Source organism: Sphaerodactylus townsendi, linkage group LG01 (genome assembly GCF_021028975.2).
Source record: "Sphaerodactylus townsendi isolate TG3544 linkage group LG01, MPM_Stown_v2.3, whole genome shotgun sequence".
Lineage (NCBI taxonomy): Eukaryota > Metazoa > Chordata > Lepidosauria > Squamata > Sphaerodactylidae > Sphaerodactylus > Sphaerodactylus townsendi.
The window spans coordinates 176,627,755-176,645,926 of NC_059425.1; the positions used below are offsets into that span (position 1 = coordinate 176,627,755).

The 18,172-nt window shown below is 44.3% G+C and overlaps 1 protein-coding gene across 4 annotated transcripts in view; it reads left to right on the top strand.

Annotated features, from left to right (window-relative positions):
• The window catches only part of AGAP1 (ArfGAP with GTPase domain, ankyrin repeat and PH domain 1), a 426,302-nt gene extending 409,803 nt beyond the window's left edge, over window positions 1-16,499 (top strand). For all 4 annotated transcript variants that reach the window (XM_048500437.1, XM_048500447.1, XM_048500456.1 and 1 more), the window contains 2 exons: window positions 13,780-14,035; window positions 15,348-16,499. In XM_048500437.1, the coding sequence (XP_048356394.1) occupies window positions 13,780-14,035; window positions 15,348-15,554 (463 nt within the window). In that variant the 3' untranslated portion in view covers window positions 15,555-16,499. The remainder of the gene's footprint in view (window positions 1-13,779; window positions 14,036-15,347) is intronic.
• Window positions 16,500-18,172: the final 1,673 nt, after the last annotated feature.

An 18,172-nucleotide genomic window follows, 5' to 3' on the forward strand; every position in this document is an offset into this window, starting at 1 on the left:
GAAACTTCTTATTTTAAGTCCTGTAATAAGTTTAGCAGGTTATTATTATTAGCAGTAGGAAGATTAGTATTGATTTTTAAAACATGGCTTTCCATGAATGTCAGTGAAATCAAATGAAAAACAAACGCAGTTCACTTGGCTGTCCCGTGACTTCTAGGCACAGCTAATTAAATAAAATCAGCCTACCAAGCTTATTACTTCCAGCTATTTTAAAGTGTCCCTTTCATTTATTATTCGTTACTTTGTTTAAAATATTAGTTTCCTGCATTAGGGCTCAGATCCGATGGAGTGTTTCTACAGGAGTACCCCAGAATAAGATTGGAGCGGTGAGCATTTCAGTTTGCTGTAGGTGCAGAGAGGCAAGAAAGTCACATTCTTTGAATGTATGTCTCCACAGGTGGAAGTACTCTTAAGGGTTTTAAACCTTTGTCCTCAAAATACTCACTAAGCAGCAAATGGTAGAACATAACATATCCAAAATTACGGGGACAATTCTAACCTGACCTACTCAGAAGTAATTCCCATATTGTCGAAGGCTTTCACGGCCAGAATCACTGGGGTGCTGTAGCTGGTTAAGGGCTGTATGGCGAAGAGAAGCTCTTCTTTCCTGATGCTTTAAGCCTGCATCTGTGGCTGGCATCTTCAGAGGATCTGATGACGCCAGCCACAGATGCAGGCGAAACGTCAGGAGAGAATGCTGCTAGAACACGGCCATACAGCCCGGAAACCACACAGTACCCCAATTCCCATATTAGTCAAAGGGGTTTGTTCCTTTGAGTCTTTGGGATTGCCACCCAAGAGAGCGGAGTTGCATCCTTCTAAGCCAGTGGTGGCGAACCTTTGGCACTCCAGATGTTATGGACTACAATTCCCATCAGCCCCTGCCAGCATGACCAATTGGCCATGCTGGCAGGGACTGGTGGGAATTGTAGTCCATAACATATGGAGTGCCAAAGGTTCGCCACCATGGTTCTAAGCTTTTAGCCTTCAGTGAAAATGGACTTCAGTGAGGCCCAGACCTGCCTCGCTGGCAACATTGTGACATCACTTTTGGAGCACCGCATACCGTGTTTCCCCGAAAATAAGACAGTGTCTTATATTAATTTTTGCTCCCAAAGATGCGCTATGTCTTATTTTCAGGGGATGTCTTATTTTTCGGTGTTCTGTTCGTCGGGCATCCTTCCAAACAAAACTTTGCTACGTCTTACTTTCGGGGGATGCCTTATATTTCGCACTTCAGCAAAACCTCTACTGCGTCTTATTTTCAGGGGATGTCTTATATTTGGGGAAACAGTGTAAGTGACATCGTCATGACATGGATGATACAGGGAGTTTGGACAAAAACTCTATAGCAACATGACTTCTACCATAGAGTTTTTGCCCAAATACCAGAGCATCCCCATGTTTTCAGTTATGGGATGACTTTGCTTGCAGTGCCCACCATGTTGTCAGCAATCACCATGTTGCCAGTAATGCCAGTCTAGGCCTCTCTTTGCTCCCACTCCCATCCCCTGCTGGTTGCTTGGCAACTATGGAGCTGATTGGGCCCTAACATGCAGGAGAGAATAGGGCCTTTTCCCATTCCAAATGATAACAAACTTCTACGGAGGCAAAGTGGAGACAAAGTGAAATGTCATCCTTTCTGTGGCTTTTCACAAAACCAGCGTAGTTGCCCTCAGAAGTACAGTCCTGCAGGTGTACACATTCGCATTATTCATGCAAGGCATTCAGGCGTCATCCCGTCCATATCCATTATATTTAGCTTCTCTTCACCTGTCATTAAAGTGGGACCTGAAAGCAGTAATAAGCTTAATAGATTGATTTGTTTTTAATTGGTAATTGTTTTCCACTCTAAAGTCCCATAAAATACTCTGCAGGTTTGAAAACACAGATGGCCTTGGCCAGGAGGCAGAGGGAAGCATTTCATCGCTCGCCCTTCGCAGTGTGCAAAAACTCTCATGCTCGTTTTACAGTGCCCCGTTTCTTACAAGGCTTCCAATAATTGGGGGAGAAGCATCCATTGGTCTTTGTTTGCTGTCTGCATCCTCCTTGTTTGCTAGGGGGTCGGATCCCTAGAGGGCCTGTGTTCCTCTTCCCCTTAGCAACGCTGACTCAGAGAGAAGGCATGCATGCAATGGGGGCAGTCAACTGCTAAGCACTGACTTTGCCAAAGAGCAGGGGTTTCTCCTGCCGAGAGAGAGGAAGCCCCCTCTGTTTACTCAGCATATTGTTCCCAGCTCTTCTTCCGTGCCTCCCTTCCAGTTCCTGCTTTGCTTGAGGCAGGAAGACGGTTTGGGAAATTCCTTGCTGCTAGCTACCCCTTTTCTCGTTCTTCTTCCTCCCCCTCCCCAGTTCAAACCATTTGCAACAACAGCACTCAATTTCTCACCTTTGCTCTGCTGGCCGCCCCCCTCCCCCCCCCCTCACGCCCCCCACCCCCACCCCAAATGCAACCAGATCAGCTCTGTGAAATCCTGGATTACATGGTGTTGTTATTGAGACGTGTCAATATATTGGCCGAATGCTAAATTACAAAATTAAACACGGGGTTCAAGAGGATATGTGTTTCGAGGCTTGGAATCTTTTTTATTCTAGCAGGCTCAAGAACATGCAGAATTTTTTTCCCTTTTACTAGCCAGCTTCTGTGTTAGGATATTGCTTATTCCAAAAGGAATTAATTGTGCATTTGGGAAATGTGTGTGTATGATTTGTGGGAAAGATTGCCAATTATGACGACTTAGTAAAATTGAGTTGAAGTGTGCACAGCAACATAAATGGATATAAGGCTGTGGAATTTTTTTAAAAAAATTGAAGAATTCATGTCTCATGAGAGTCACTTCATTTTTTTTAAAATTAAATGCATCCCTCAGGATATCACTCCATACTTAGAGCCAGCATGGTGTAGTGCAGGGGTAGGGAACCTGCGGCTCTCCAGATGTTCAGGAACTACAATTCCCATCAGTTTCACCAGCAGCGCCACTGGCCATGCTGGACAGAGGCTGATGGAATTGGTCTCGAACATCTGGAGACACTGGAGGTTCCCTACCCTGGATCTGTGCCCATGGTCACCCAGCAGGAAATGTAGGGAGTGCAAAAAAAACACATCTGGTTCAATTTTGAGGAGAAGCCCCTCTGCTTCATCTCAGGTGGAGGAGGGGGATCAAAACCTTGTTCTCCAGGATTAGAGACCCACCTCCTCTTTTTTTTTTAAATCCTACTACAATTCTACTTTCGGCAAGAGAGACTTGGGTTGGGATGCAAAGCAGTCCTCACGGGAGTCATTGGCACAGACAGTTGCCTCGGTAGGGACTGAGACGTCTGTAGGTTCCCCCGCATTTTCCCTTGTCAAGTTCCACGTTACTTGCAAGGACCCCCTGACTTTCAGTGTCTGCTTTCTGGGGACGTGGGGCTGCATTTGGAAAGGGAAGATCAGGAAACATCCGTTCCATGAATAGAACTCCGCATAGATGGAGATCTTGGATGGATCCCCCGTCATAACCCACAGCTTCCTAAGGAGATGCCAAGGAAAGAACTATAGTTGATGGGAATTGTAGTCCATGAACATCTGGAGAGCCACAGGTTGCAGACCCCTGTCCCACACCATTCCCAAGACTCTCGCACTGTCAGGAACAATTTTGCAGAAAGGAAAGTTGGTGGAGGCCCAGGGCTCAACTTTAACAGCCCTTCGGATCAAAGCCTCGAGTCTTTAAAAAAAAATGTAACGCCACATTGAAAATATGTCGGAGTTGTCGAAGACGCAAACTCTTAACTGAATATTTATGCTCCGCCATGCTGTGTCGACAAAGCACAGTCAAGTTTGCGAAGCGAAATAATTGGCCGAGGCACATTCGCTGTGTGTCTCCAGACCATTTTTCTCGTCCCTCCGCACTTCTTCTCCACTAGCATTTGCTGGGGTTGTTTTTGGTTTTTTTTGTTCCGTTTTCTGATGACAATGATAGGGTGCAAAAGGCAGAGTCGTTTAAGTAATTGGATCTTATCTTCAAGGAGCTAAGAAAACGGAGGGGTTCTGTACTGTTGTGTGTGTAGGGGGTGTGTGGGGGTGTGCGAGACCCATATGCAGAATTTGAAACAGGACTCAGTTTCCATTATTTGCATTAAAAGATGCTTAGAGTTCATTGATGGTGGAGATGCACATCGAAGCCAGGAAATTGATGGTGCTCTCCCGTCAGGCTTTAATGCATCATCACTTCTCTGGCATAGAGGAGGCGGCGGTGTGATTATTTGCATCCAGTTATATCAGGCCTTTGTTATGAGCAAGCCTTTAAATGTCTGACAGTAACCGGTTGAAAGGAAAAAAGGGATTTGGTTTTTTTTTTTACAAAGTCTCGCCTGGTCTAATTAACTATGTTTGCACTTGCAAGCAATCACAATCGCTGCTTGGAACCCACGGTGACTTGAGCCTCTGCTGTTCTTGTGAAGAATGTTTATTTGGCATTGAGTTCCTGAAACAACTGATAACGTCCTCAGAGACGAGACGTGCCTTTTCTGGGGTTGTATCACCTGTGGTCCTGCTGAACCGTTTGGAGGTCTTAGCCTAGAGCCGCTTCGACATCTTCGGGAAATGTGTTAGGAAATTTTAATAACAGTAAATGAGCCGGCTTCTCCTGTTCTTTGTTCGTTTTTTTCTTTTTACTTTTGTGCTCTAAGAGCATACTTGTGATTTCAGTAAGGAGCCCGGAGAAAAGGGAACTTATCCCCCCTACAAGAAAAAAAGAAAGAAAGAAAGAAAGAAAGAAAGAAAGAAAGAAAGAAAGAAAGAAAGAAAGAAAGAAAGAAAGAAAGAAAGAAAGAAAGAAAGAAAAGAGAGAAAAAAGAAAGAAAGAAAGAAAGAGAGGGAGAGAGGGAGGGAGGGAGAGAAAGAAAGAAAGAAAGAAAGAAAGAAAGAAAGAAAGAAAGAAAGAAAGAAAGAAAGAAAGAAAAGAGAGAGAGAAAGAAAGAAAGAAAAGCAAGCAAGCAAGCAAGCAAGCAAGCATTCAGTGGCTGAGCTTGAGTTGCACCTGCTGTTCCCTTTCCCGAGGCTGGTCTTTTCCCCGATCACTTGCTCTCCCTCTCATTTCCCTCCGTTCTTAGGCGGCTGATTTATCTAAAGGTGCATTTGCACTGGTCCAAATGAAGTGCAGCGCTGCCTCCTTTCTGCTTATTCCAGGCTGCGCCAATAATTCATTTTTTAGCTCATTAACTAAGAGGGTATGATGTGAGCAGCCGACCTCAAGGGGATTGAAACCAGGCAAAGTGATCTAGTGCTGACAGTTCTGCTCTTGGACTGGCCTTCCATTGGGGAAAAGAAATCTGAACCGAGATCAGCTGTAGATCCCAGACGTGGGGGGTGGTGCACTGCCCTTCGTGCTGCTCGATTTCTAGTGACGTTGAATCTGATGCCCTCCTAGAAATGTCTACAGGTTTCAGTATAATGGACTGGACTACTGTTTTTAACGATTCCAAAAAAAATGATCAGGCAAAATTAGTTCTCCTGTTGACTGTGGACAGTAAGGAGCTCCTCAGTAACAGCAATCCAGAAATAGAATCCCTTGACAGTAAACAACTGAACTACACTCTCAATAATTCAACAATAATGACAAGCCCTTTGAAAAAGAAATGTCTTGCAAGCTTCCCAAAAGGGCCAGAGCTTTTTGGTGATCGTACTCACCTGTACCTGGCCTGGATGGGCCAGGCTAGCCTGACCTCATCAAGTCTCAGAAGCTAAGCAGGATCGTTGACCCCAGTCTCTGGAGACTACCTAGTGCTCTGAGACTAATGTTTGGATGGGAAGCTAACAGATGACCTCCGGAGATACCTGGACCGTGGCAGGTTAGAGTTGGCCGACCAGGACATCTTGACTACCCAGGGCATCTTGACCACCCACCTTGCCAACTCTGGGATCTGTGAGACAGCCTTGCACTAGCTTTGCTCGTTTCTCCATGGACAAGGACAAAGGGTAGCAATCTGTGTGAGAACTTCCTCTAGCCGTTCTTTGGTACTGGATCAGGTTCAAGGTTCTGGTACTTACCTACAAAGCCCTAAATAGTCTGGTGCCAATGTACCTATGGGACCATCTCTCCCAATATATCCCTCAAAGAGCATTGAATGCTTCAAGAGAAAATCTACTGGTGGTCCCTGGCCCAAAAGAGGTCCAACTAGCCTGAACCAGGGCCAGGGCTTTTTCGACCTTGACCTCAACCTGGTGGGATGCTGGGTCCAATGAGACAATGTCCCTGAGGGACCTGATGCTGTTCCCCAGGGCCAGTAAGACAGAGCTGTTCCACCAGGTGTACGGTTGAGGTGGCTACGCTTTTCCATCAGTCCGGCCTCCTTTCCTCTCCCTTGATACTACTTCTCATTGCCATAAAGTTTTGAAGGTTTAATATTTTTAGTATTTTTAATATTTTAAAATGTTTTAAACGATCTTAATATTTTTAAATGTTTATATTCATTACATTTTAAATGTTTTTTTAGGATGTCTCATAAGACCCAAATAAATAAAGTAGTGCAATGGCAAACCACTCCTTAATGTCTCTTGCCTTGAAAACCCTACAGCAGGGATCTTCAAACTCTGGCCCTCCAGATGTTCATAGACTACAATTCCCATGATCCCAACCACTTGGCCATGCTGGCAGGGTCTGATGGGAATTGTAGTCCATGAACATCTGAAGGGCCAGAGTTTGAAGACCCCTGCCCTACGGGGTCACCATAAGTCAGCTGCATCTTGAGGGCACTTTTCACCACCAGCAGCCAACACTGTTGAGTACCAGCACCTGGGCAGGGGGAGCTTCCCCAAGTCTACATGGGGGAATTGGTGGAAATCCGCTGAACCTGTTAACGTGACAACTGGCATATTCTGTTTTGCCAACCAAAAAAAGCACAGGAAAGGACAGTGGAGATAAGGCCTGTCGTATAGTCTCGGGAAGGGCTCTCTAACAGTACCATCCTAAACAGAGTTACGCCCTTCGAGTTCGCTGGACTTACAAGGATGTAGTTCTGCTTAGGAATGTACTACGTAATTTCTTAACTGATCCGTTAGGGATAGTTTTACCCCCATCTAAACCATGACCATTGCCAACATGAGCTCTGTCTTGTGATTTTCAGCTTGTTCTCTTCCATCTGCAGCTACAATTTCCTGGCAATGAGTCCATAGGGAGAGAGAGATGCTTTTGGAGGCTTAGTTAAAGAAATATAGAGCTGGTCACTAGTTGGGTGACACCCAGCTGTGGCTCCCAGTCCTGCGGCTTCATGTCAATATTAAACTGTAGGAGCAAGATCAAGGACTTCTGTGGAACCTCATGGTGTAGAGGTCAGATAAATTACGAGAAAAGGAATACTGCAATAAAAAGTGAATTATATCAGACAAACCCAGTCATTTTTATAATTGTACTAACAGGCAACGGTACTTATCACTGTGCTGCATTTCTTGCTTGATAGCATGTGGCCTGTGTTAAAGTTTTTGGGAAGCAGCTAGAAGACCTGGTACACTTCCTGAGGTGACCGTTTCTATCTGATTTTCTGGAATCCACCTCTGCAGCATTCCCTCCACTTCTTTGAGTTGTCATAGCCTTGCTATGATCTCCTAGTTCAGGGATCCGCAACCTGCGGCTCTCCAGATGTTCATGGACTACAATTCCCATCAGCGCCTGCCAGCATGGCCCATTTGCTCAGATCTTTACTTTGTGTGAACCACCAGCCCGCACTGGCTTGGATGGCTCTTTGTCTACTCCAGGGGTCTGCAACCTGTGGCTCTCCAGATGTTCATGGACTACAATTCCCATCAGCCCCTGCCAGCATGGCCAATTGCAGGTTGCAGACCCCTTTTGCTCAGAGCACTACATTTTGATCTTTACTTTGTGTGAACCACCAGCCCCCATCCCTTTCTGTACTCACTGGGTCCAGTTAGCTGTCTTCCTCTCTTCCTCCCTTTTTGCACTTTACTGATTATTGTATTTATTTGATTTTATTCCCTTTTTTTCTTATTCAGAGAGTTCTTGACTTGTTCCCCTTCCCTTTCTTTTTCGCTCTGATTCTCCATTACTTTATATGTCTAGAAAGGGTGAGCGCAATTATTTTCATTTGGTAAATTCTGAGTTCAGGTTTTTTAAAAATCTGGTAATTTTTCAGTAAAGCCGAACGAATATAGCCAGTACCTATTGGCTTTGTTTGACTTTTAACCAAAATGTTCAGGTTTTAAAAACCAGAACCTGAAATGTTTTTGGTTCTCCCTGCTGCTGTTTCTCAAGTTCACGTGGTTTTACCAAATCACCATCCCTAAAGGGCGCCGTGAAAGTTTGTAGAGTTTTAGTAGTATTAAGTAGTATTAAGAATTTTGATTGTTATGATAATTGTTGTAAGCTGCCCTGAGCCTGACTTGTTTGGGAAAGGGTGGGTTATAAATGAAAATGAATGAAATGAAATGAATGAATGAATGAAAAATCTTAATAAATAAATAAACCAAGTTTCCACTACACCACATGGATGTTCACTGTGTGACTAAAGGCAAGCCACAATAGCCTTTTTGCATCTCCTTTTCAGTGTGGGTAGACCTGGCCTCCAGAGTTCAAAGGTCAGGTCTTCCCATTGAATATAATGGCCTCTTTCCGCATAAAGGGTAAGCGTGTCCAACACTAACCAGCTTGGGGAGCACTCCCTCCCAATTCCAATATTATTGGGAGGGCTAATGTCAGAATCAGTAATCATGTCATGGGGGCAGGAGCAGTATCGGATATTGTTGATTTGATTTGATCCCTGAAATATGAGGCATTTTTCCAAATCAGCAATACCCAACTCTGCTTCTCCCATGAACCCTGCTATTCCCGCAAATGTTTTAAGTGGTGTTGCTTCCGCAAAGACTACCCCAACCCATTTTTGGTGTGTGCTGTTCTGTGCAATTTTGGGTCAGGTGACTGTTTCCAAGCAAATTACTTGCGTGGCATTTTGAGCTCACCGGGGTATTCAAAGCGACGTATCGAGTATCAAAGCTGCATATCAGTGCAGTCAAAAAACAACCATTAAGAAAAGTAATAATTATAATTTGATTGTCTTGTGCTTATTGGCGTCATGATTTTGCTATCATGTTTTTACTTGTGTCAGCCACTTCGAGAAGGTCTCTGGAGTAGGGGCATATTACATTTTCTAAATGAATATGAATGATACGTGATAGGTAATAATCTCTTGTGGTTTGACAATGCATACATTTTAAGTAGCATGGCTATACTCTATCATTATTATGTAATCATGGCTGTGTTAATTTTCATAGAATATAACATTACAAAGCCCTAACCTGGGTGGCTCAGGCTGAGGTGGAGCTACCAGGGGGCTGGTGTGTGTGTGTGTGTGCATTGCACCAGGCATGCGCCAGGGGGGCGGAAAACCCCTCGTCGCGGCCCCCCCCCCCCCCCCCACACACACACACACACTTATCTTCGTCAAACAGTGCAGGCTGGAGAAGTGGCCTGGTGGGAACTACACTTCCCAGGAGACCTTGCGAGCCCCAGGGTCTCATGGGAAGTGTAGTTCCCACAAGGCCGTTTTCAGCCTGAAGGGAACAGGCCGCTTCTCCAGCCGGTATCTTAACTGTAGATGTATCTGTGGCAATGAGGCAGATGAGGACATTCTGCATTATGTTTTGGAGTGTCTATATGATGACATGAGGACCAAATATATTAAGGGATTTCTCCCAATTGTGGGGGATACTGACAACACTGGGAAACTGATTTGTCTAATATCCGATGGCGATCCATACATTTCCAACCGAGTAGCACTTTTTGCTTATGCTGCAAGAAGAATCAGACTACTTATGGTGTAATGATGATGCTTTTTATTATTTGATAGGGATATTTGTGTTAGTGCTAATTAGCTTATTCAGTTTTATTGGTATGTGGGGTGCTTTTGTGTATGTTTAAATCTTATGCTGTGTGTGAGAAAATTGTGAAGGCCAATGGCCAAGACAGTAAATTTAATACTACTATACTGGTACTGGGGCTTGTTCGCTTGTAGTTCACAAGGATCTGATGAAGAAGGTAAGGATTTTACTTTGCAGTTCTATGCAGCGTTACAGTGGGCTTAAACTGGAATCATTGCACAGGCTTAGACACCTACAGCAAGTTTGTGGAGTACTCGTGACAAAGTGGCAAGAACATCTTACAGGACTAATGAAATCTTATGAAATGGTGGTGAAGGCTGTGAAAGAAGATTGTTACGCAACTGCTTGCTCGCTTGGAGCAATTGTTTAGGGTGATTCGGTCACTGAGGGATCCTCAGATTTTGAGAATTCAGCAATTAGCTGTGAGGCGTTTGTGAGCTTTTTTTTTGCAGATAAAATCTGGTCACTCTGCCAGGACCATCCTGACAATGTTGATAAAGTTAACCAACAGGAGGCCCCTTGGCCATCTTCAGGCCCTATGTTGGACCAGTTTGGCTGGTGTTGACCGAATCCTGGCAGTTCTGAAGGCCCTTTGGTCCTCACCCATCATGGGAGTTTCTTAAAAGTGAGATCTTGAGGGCACAATTTCAAATAGTTCCAGTGAGGAGGAAAAATGGGAGGCGTCTAAGGAACCCAGTTAGGCCTTTAACAAGGTCCCTCATGACCTTCTTCCAAGCAAGCCAGTAAAATGTGAGCTAGAGAATGCTGCTGTTAGATGGATTTGTCATTGTTTGACTGACCGAACCCAAAGGGTGCTCACCAATGGCTCAGCTTCACCCTGGAGAGAAGTGACCAATGGGATGCTGCAGCGTTCTGTCTTGGATGAAGGAATAGAGGGCATGTTAATCAAATTTGCAGATGACACCAAATTAAGAGGGGTGAATAATACCCCAGAGGACACGGTCAGAATTCAAAATGACCTGGACAGATTAAAGAATTGGGCCAAAGCTTACAAAATCAATTTCAACAGAGATAAATGTAAGATACTATACTTAGGCAAAACAAAAATTAAACTAAAATGCATAGATATAGGATGGGGGACATCTGACATGACAACAGTATAAGTGAAAGGGGTATAGGAGTCTTTGTAGACCACAAACTGAACATGAGTCAGTAGTGTGATGCGGCAGCCAAGAAGGCCAATGCAATTCTTGGCTGCATCAATAGGAGTATAGGATCAAGAGACTTAATAGTACCACTTTATTCTACATTGGTTAGATCCCACCTGGAATGCTGTGTCCAGTTCTGGGCACCACAATTCAAGAAGGACATTGACAAGCTCGAACGGGTCGAGAGAAGGGCAACCAAAATGGTAAAAGTTCTGCATTCCATGCCCTATGAGGAGCGGCTTAGGGAGCTAGATATGTTTAGTCTGGAGAAGAGAAGGTTAAGGGGTGACACAATAGCCATGTCTAAATGGTTGAAATGCTTAAGATGGAGCAAGTTTGTTTTCTGCGGCTCTAGAGATCATATTTTTGTTTCAGAAGTGAAATCCTAAAACGCTTTCCTGAGAATGAATAGACCTACAATCCTAAAACACTTTACTGAGAATGAATAGACCTGAATGGAATTCTGGGTAGACATGCTCAGGATTGGGATCTATTTAAGATGTTTAAGAAACAATAGCTGATTTATTCAGTCTGTCCTAATAGAGAAGATACGGTATACTTTTTCCTGCACAAATGACAGCGGATTTCAAGGCATCCTAGTGAACTTATCTGAGGATGTCATTTATTTTCTCTAATCCAGTCATTGTCACAGTCTCTCCTTCAGTTCTTTGGAAGCAACATTTTCCAAACTATCCAAAGTTGTGGCAATCTTTTTTATTATATGCATTAAAAAATCTGGTTTTGATGAGTATGCAAATGTTTTCTTGGGTACAGTAAAGTTTGTAAAAGACGGTGAGTTTTGTATCTAAAAGTATCCAGAAAGGTTATGCTAAGGTCACCCTCAGCTCGCCAGGAAGTGATGCAAAACTAATCCAGATTTACTTTGTAAAGGTCCTGTTTACATAAGGATTTGAAAACAGATTAAAGTTAACCTGACACTACATTACTTAGGAATGGGTGAAGCGTTGCTGAAAGACCTCAAAAGGCCATTCCTTTTTGTGCTTGAAGGAGTGAGCCCTGAGCATTACCACACTTCCTCGGCTTGGCGTTGAAGTGTCTCTCTGTTTGAAGACATTACCACAATGATTGACTGACCAAGGACCTCTTCCAAAGTAAACTCACCCTTGGTCAATGCGCTGCAAGCATTCCTTTAGTTCGGATTCTTATAAAATATTGCAAAATGTCATCTAAATGATTTATTAGGCACAATTTGTTTTTGTTTTGTGCTGCATGCATGGGAGTGAGTTCAAAGATCCCTCATTGCATACCTTGGTTGAGTTCAAAGATCGTTCATTGTGAAGTGTTTTGCTTTATGTATACGATATGATTTGGTCACAGGCATTCATCCTGCTATGTTACACTTTTATAACCGGAGAGAAAAAAATTGTAGGAGCACTTTTGCAAAATGGGAAGCCCCTTCCGCACACGCAAAATAATGCATTTTCAAACCACTTTCACAACTGTTTGCAAGTGGATTTTGCTATTTCGCACAGCTTCAAAGGGCACTGAAAGCAGTTTGAAAGCGCATTATTCTGCATGTGTGGAATGAGCCAGAAACACATTTAAAATAGCTGCTGCAGGGGCTTGTGTGGAGAAATAGTCATTTCTGATAAGCTGTGCATGGCCCATATCCATGTTCTCGTCTCTTTGCATCTTAAATCTACCCTGTCGTTGTAACGTCTGCTCTGTTTGTGTGTCAAATGTCATGGGAAAGTAGTATATTTCCTCAGCTGCAACTTGGCTTTTTCTGCACAGTACAAATAAACCGTTTTCAGGACAGAGCAAAAAGCATTTTGGGGTGGAATTCGCAATTTTTTCAGCAAAATGTTTTGAGAACATTTTGTTAGTGGCAAAATCAGGCTTGTTTTTTTGAATGCTGAACTAGCTACCCTTTTTTTCTGGAACTTTTCAAAATATTTCTTGCTTTCTGTGCAGAGAACAGGAAACGTTTTATTTTCTCTGCCTCCGTTTAAATTTCTCGTTTTTGTTTTCTCCACCGTTTGTGTCTGCTATTTCCTGCCATTTCAAGATTCTCCATGCTGTCTGCCATTTGCTGAATGTTTCCTCAGCCGCTGCCCGCCATTCCAGTGATTTAAGTACATGAATAAACTCAGTGTTGCCTGCCGATTCCGGGAATATATTTTTCTTTTTCAGTTTAGTTTTTTCTGCGAGCTCTTTTCGAAGCTACAGAGACATGTTACGAGACTCAGCAATATGCACAGATTTCATGTCTCGGGATCTCTGTAGCTTCAAAGATAGCTCTCAGGCGGGGAAAAAGAGAAAGCACTGTTGTTGCCGGAAACACTTTATTTCCCAAGCTGTGTGGACAAAAAGAACCAAAACGATTCTTTTTAAAACGTTTGCAAGACATTTTAAATGTTCTGTGCAGAAAAGAGCACTGTTCTCCCATTTCACCCAAGTCCAGGTAGAATTCTGATAATAACGGTCACCGTGAAGCAAAACATCCCTTTAAAGAAAGATTAACAGTAGGTTTTTTTCTCTTTCTGGTGCAGTCCATATGAATTAGACATATTAGTCTAAATGAAAGGTGTCCAACACTGGCGCTTCAGATGTTCATGGACTACAATTCCCATCAGACTGATGGGAATTGTAGTCCATGAACATCTGAAGTGCCAGAGTCGGACACCCCCGGTCTAAATAATCTGAAGAGGCAAGTTGTTCCTGTGTTTCAGAGGATGGATGGAGCTGGCATCAAATGACGTCTGTGTTTGCTTTCTCTAGGGAAGAAAAAGAGCACTGGATCCGGGCAAAATATGAACAGAAGCTCTTCCTTGCTCCATTGCCATGCTTAGAGCTTTCCTTGGGGCAGCACTTGCTACGAGCCACAGCCGAGGAGGACTTGCGGACTGTCATCCTTCTTTTGGCACACGGGTCACGAGAGGAAGTGAACGAGACCTGCGGAGACGGGGACGGGCGTTCGGCCTTGCATTTGGCTTGCAGGAAAGGCAATGTTGTTCTGGTGCAGCTCTTGATTTGGGTAAGTCCCCCACTCTACAGACAGAGTCATGTCGCCTTCAGTTGATCACCACCATCCCGTAACCACTCTGCGACACGTTCGTTTACGGGTCAGGGTGATTCTGAAGTTCTGTAGTTGACTGACTCTGCCCACTGGGCCTGCCTCCATCCCCAGATAATTGTTCACGTATTAACCTGGTCCCAAAGCCTTATCAGTCCTGTCACCTCAAAAGTATTTTATTTATTTATTTATTATAAGAACATAAGAACAAGCCAGCTGGATCAGACCAGAGTCCATTTAGTCCAGCTCTCTGCTACTCGCAGTGGCCCACCAGGTGTCTTTGGGAGCTCACATGCAGGATGTGAAAGCAATGGCCTTCTGCTGCTGCTGCTCCCGAGCACCTGGACTGTTAAGGCATTTGCAATCTCAGATCAAAGAGGATCAAGATTGGTAGCCATAAATCGACTTCTCCTCCATAAATCTATCCAAGCCCCTTTTAAAGCCAAAAAATTATGATCAGTTTTATATACCACCCCTCTCCCGAAGGGCTCTGGGCAGTTAACAACATAATAAAACAACAGACAAATGGAGCACAAAATAAGTTATAAATTACAAATAAATAATATAGGCTGCATGAACCTTAAATCACTAAAACCCATTAAATACAGCGTGTCACACAAACTTCCCAGTGTCTGACATTAAAACTTTCAGTAAAAACCCTCCCGAAGAGGGGGGGAAACGGTGGGTCTCATTGATGTTAAAGTCCCAAGATGGAAGGAGACCAGAAAGGGGGCATACCAATCAGCGGCCGGTTCCCCCAAAGGCCCGGTGGAACAGCTCGGTCTCACAGGCCCTGTGGAACACACCAAGATCCCGCAGGGCCCGGACAGATGGAGGAAGAGTGTTCCACCAGGCAGGGGCCAGGACCGTAAAGGCCCTGGCCCAAGTGGAGGCCAGCCGCATCATCGAGGAGCCGGGCACCACCAGCAGATTGGCCTCTGCCAAACGCAGAGGCCCTGTAGGGACATATGGGGTAAGGCGGTCCCGAATGTACGAAGGCCCCAGGCCACAATGGCCTTTAAGATGAATACCCAAGGAAAGGCCTTAAAAGATTTCACTTAGAACTTTAGGGAGGGTCACACCTAGAATTCAGCAGATGGATCCACAATTCAGCTGCCCCAGCGTTAAAACCCAAAGCAAGGAACTTGTGTAACGTTCCCTGGCCTGATCTCAGCTCTGCATAAGTCCCCTTTTTTCCCTCAAGTGCATTCTGTGAATTTCTGGTGATAAATAAGGGCAGAGCTGGCAACGTTGTGTGTTCTTTCCCCCGCAGTACGGTGTTGACGTTATGGCCCGCGACGCCCACGGAAACGGAGCCCTGGCTTACGCCCGGCAGGCCTCGAGCCAAGAATGCGTGGACATCCTCTTGCAGTACGGCTGTCCCGACGAGCGCTTTGTTCTCATGGCCACGCCCAATTTATCCAGGAAGAACACTAACCGGAACAACAGCAGCTCGACCAGAATGCCTTCCATCATCTGACGGATCCGGTGCTCGTTTCTGCAGGGCGGCCGATGTCCACGGCCCTCCAATTATGCATAACCTTCACAGCTGAGGTTCTGTGAGTCTATAAAATATGCCTTCTCCTTCTCTCGTCAGCCCTCACTTTCTCCAGGGGGAAACAAATTGCCGGGATCTTGTAAAAGAGAGCAAGAGGAAAAGAGGATTGCAGAAACCATTTGTTTTAATAAAAAGATCTTGACTGATGAAACTGCAGAAGGGGGGTAGGGGAAGACAAAGAGATATCATGGAGTCACTAATTATAGCACATGGCCGGGGCCCGTTGGACTGGATGTCTGCCGGCGGGGGCCTCCGGCCAGCATTGCATGAGAGTCACTGGCTGGGAACGACCGACGGAAGGAAGGAAGGAAGAGGGGGGAAAAAGAGGCCAGGAATTGTAACTTTTCATAACTGACAGTGAAGCACATCGGTACATTTCACCTCTACCAAACTGAACCACTTGGATTTCATTCTCTTTTCCAAAGAGCTTGACGGCATAAATCAGGAGCAAGCGCAGAGTTTGTCAGGTTTGAAGCTCCTATGATGGTATGTGTCAAATCAGTTGTAGCTAATCTGTCCGGGGAGAATACTGGCTTCATTACACATCTATAGTTGAGTTCTTCCAGCATTACTGCTGTTTAATAGAACATGATTAGTCATCACGGAGAAAAAAGCATATTAGCCGAGGAGGTAGTTACACGGCACGCTCCAGTGATTGCTCCGATGTGATTGCAATATTCTTAGAAGCATCAGATTATCCCAGACATGTTCTTTCGAGCCCTTGGAGTCCTCCTTTCTAAATCCACTGTCATAATTTAGTATCTGTTTAATTTTTCAGTCCAAAGAGAGGAAATCAGTTGCTCGAGTATTATTTGGCTGTAGCTTTCCTCAATGTAAAAACAAGATTGGGGCGGGGTGGGGGTGGGGAGGAATAAATAAGAATAGCTGCGAGGCGCAAAAGAAAAAAAAAGGAACGACGAATATGGCTAAGGGGAAAAAATATTCGGCGTACATTTTTTTAAAAAAGAATTGCGTTAAATGCATTTGTTTTCGTAATAGTCATGAGAAAGAACGTTAGTCATTTTCACCAAGGTTAAAGTGTTCCATTTGGGGTCATTCGTGTGGTGCGTTGCCTAAGTTATACTGATTTTGTATCGTGTCTTTAGGTTACATGTATGTGAAAAAAATCTATTGGGATTTTTTGAAATGTTCATAAATATGTATTGATTTTTTTTTTTTGGTAAGGCAAATACACTTTTTGTTAATTTATAAACTGTAATTGATGTGAAATAATGTGCAGGTAGTTAGGATCTAAGGGATCACAGATCATAGTGATGGATCACGGAAACATTCCCACCAGAGAAATAGATTTTTATTCCTTCGATGAAGAGCATATCCGACGAAGATGTTGGCACATGTTTACAGTACGAGGAAATGGGGCTTGGGAGAATGGGGCATTGTCTTCCAGAAGCACAAACATCTTTTATTGTAAGTTTTATGATGCTGCAGTGGATGGTGGCTGGGCATTTGTATGCAAGAATCAGGGTGTTTGGGTGGGTTGGTTTGTTTTCTGATTGTAGCCTGAGGTTCATCCTCTTCAAAGTGTACGTGGCTTGCCATACTCTGAAGTGGATCTTTGTCGAACGAGCTGGCTGCCAAGAAGGACTTTGGGACTTCATTTGAAATGCCAGTTACAGCTTTGATATTTCAGTAGCACAGCACTGCTTCCTTTGTGGGCTGCGTCTCCAGTTCTGAATCGCAAGGTGTGGTGTAGGAGGAAAAGGGTATGTTGCAGTGGATGAAGATCCACAAAAAAACTGAGCTGAAATAGATTCCAGCGAAGGATTCTTTTAAGCAAACCAGATGCAAGTAAAACAAGGATTATTCTGTCTGCCAGTCTTTAGCAGCCCTTTGGTGTTTGACTACTTTGGGGCTATACATTTCTCATGAAGGAAAAGTAAATGCGGGGGTGGGGGGGAGGGGACAAAGCATGGAATTCTGTATACATGGAGAAGACTGGAAGCTCTGGCAACATGAGAAAGATCTCACTTGGGGTATCGCCCAAGACAGAGCAGTCTCAAGGGATAAACTCCAGTACATTAGAGGATCAGATTTTTCTGACCTTACCTTTGCACTTATCTGTTGGCTCTATCAGCACGCGAAGAAGTTGAAAAGGCCCCTTTCCTATTTCCTGGTAATTTCACAGCATGGATTTGTGTGTGTGTGGCTTTGAAGCAGACACTGATTTTCACGTCGCTCCCTCAACTTTGATGCTAACCAGTGTACTTACCATGCGTTGGTCGCCTCGGTGCCACCTTTGTTGGATTTTCCACTTCAGGATGAAGGGAAGAACAGGGAACTTGTTTGGACATCGTCCTCCTTTTTTAAAAATCTTGGCAGGACAGTGAAGTAAGGCACGAGGAATGTCTTTCAGAGACGGCCAAGTACCTTCTCCTTGACTTTGTTTGGGGTGCTCTCGAACGTAATTTCAGCGAAGCACCGGCAACCTGATAAGAGCTCCTTTCAATTTGGCCTGAACTTTGGTAAGTGACACGACCGTTTGCATTTGCCCTTCCCCATCGCAGTCACACGACCCTCTT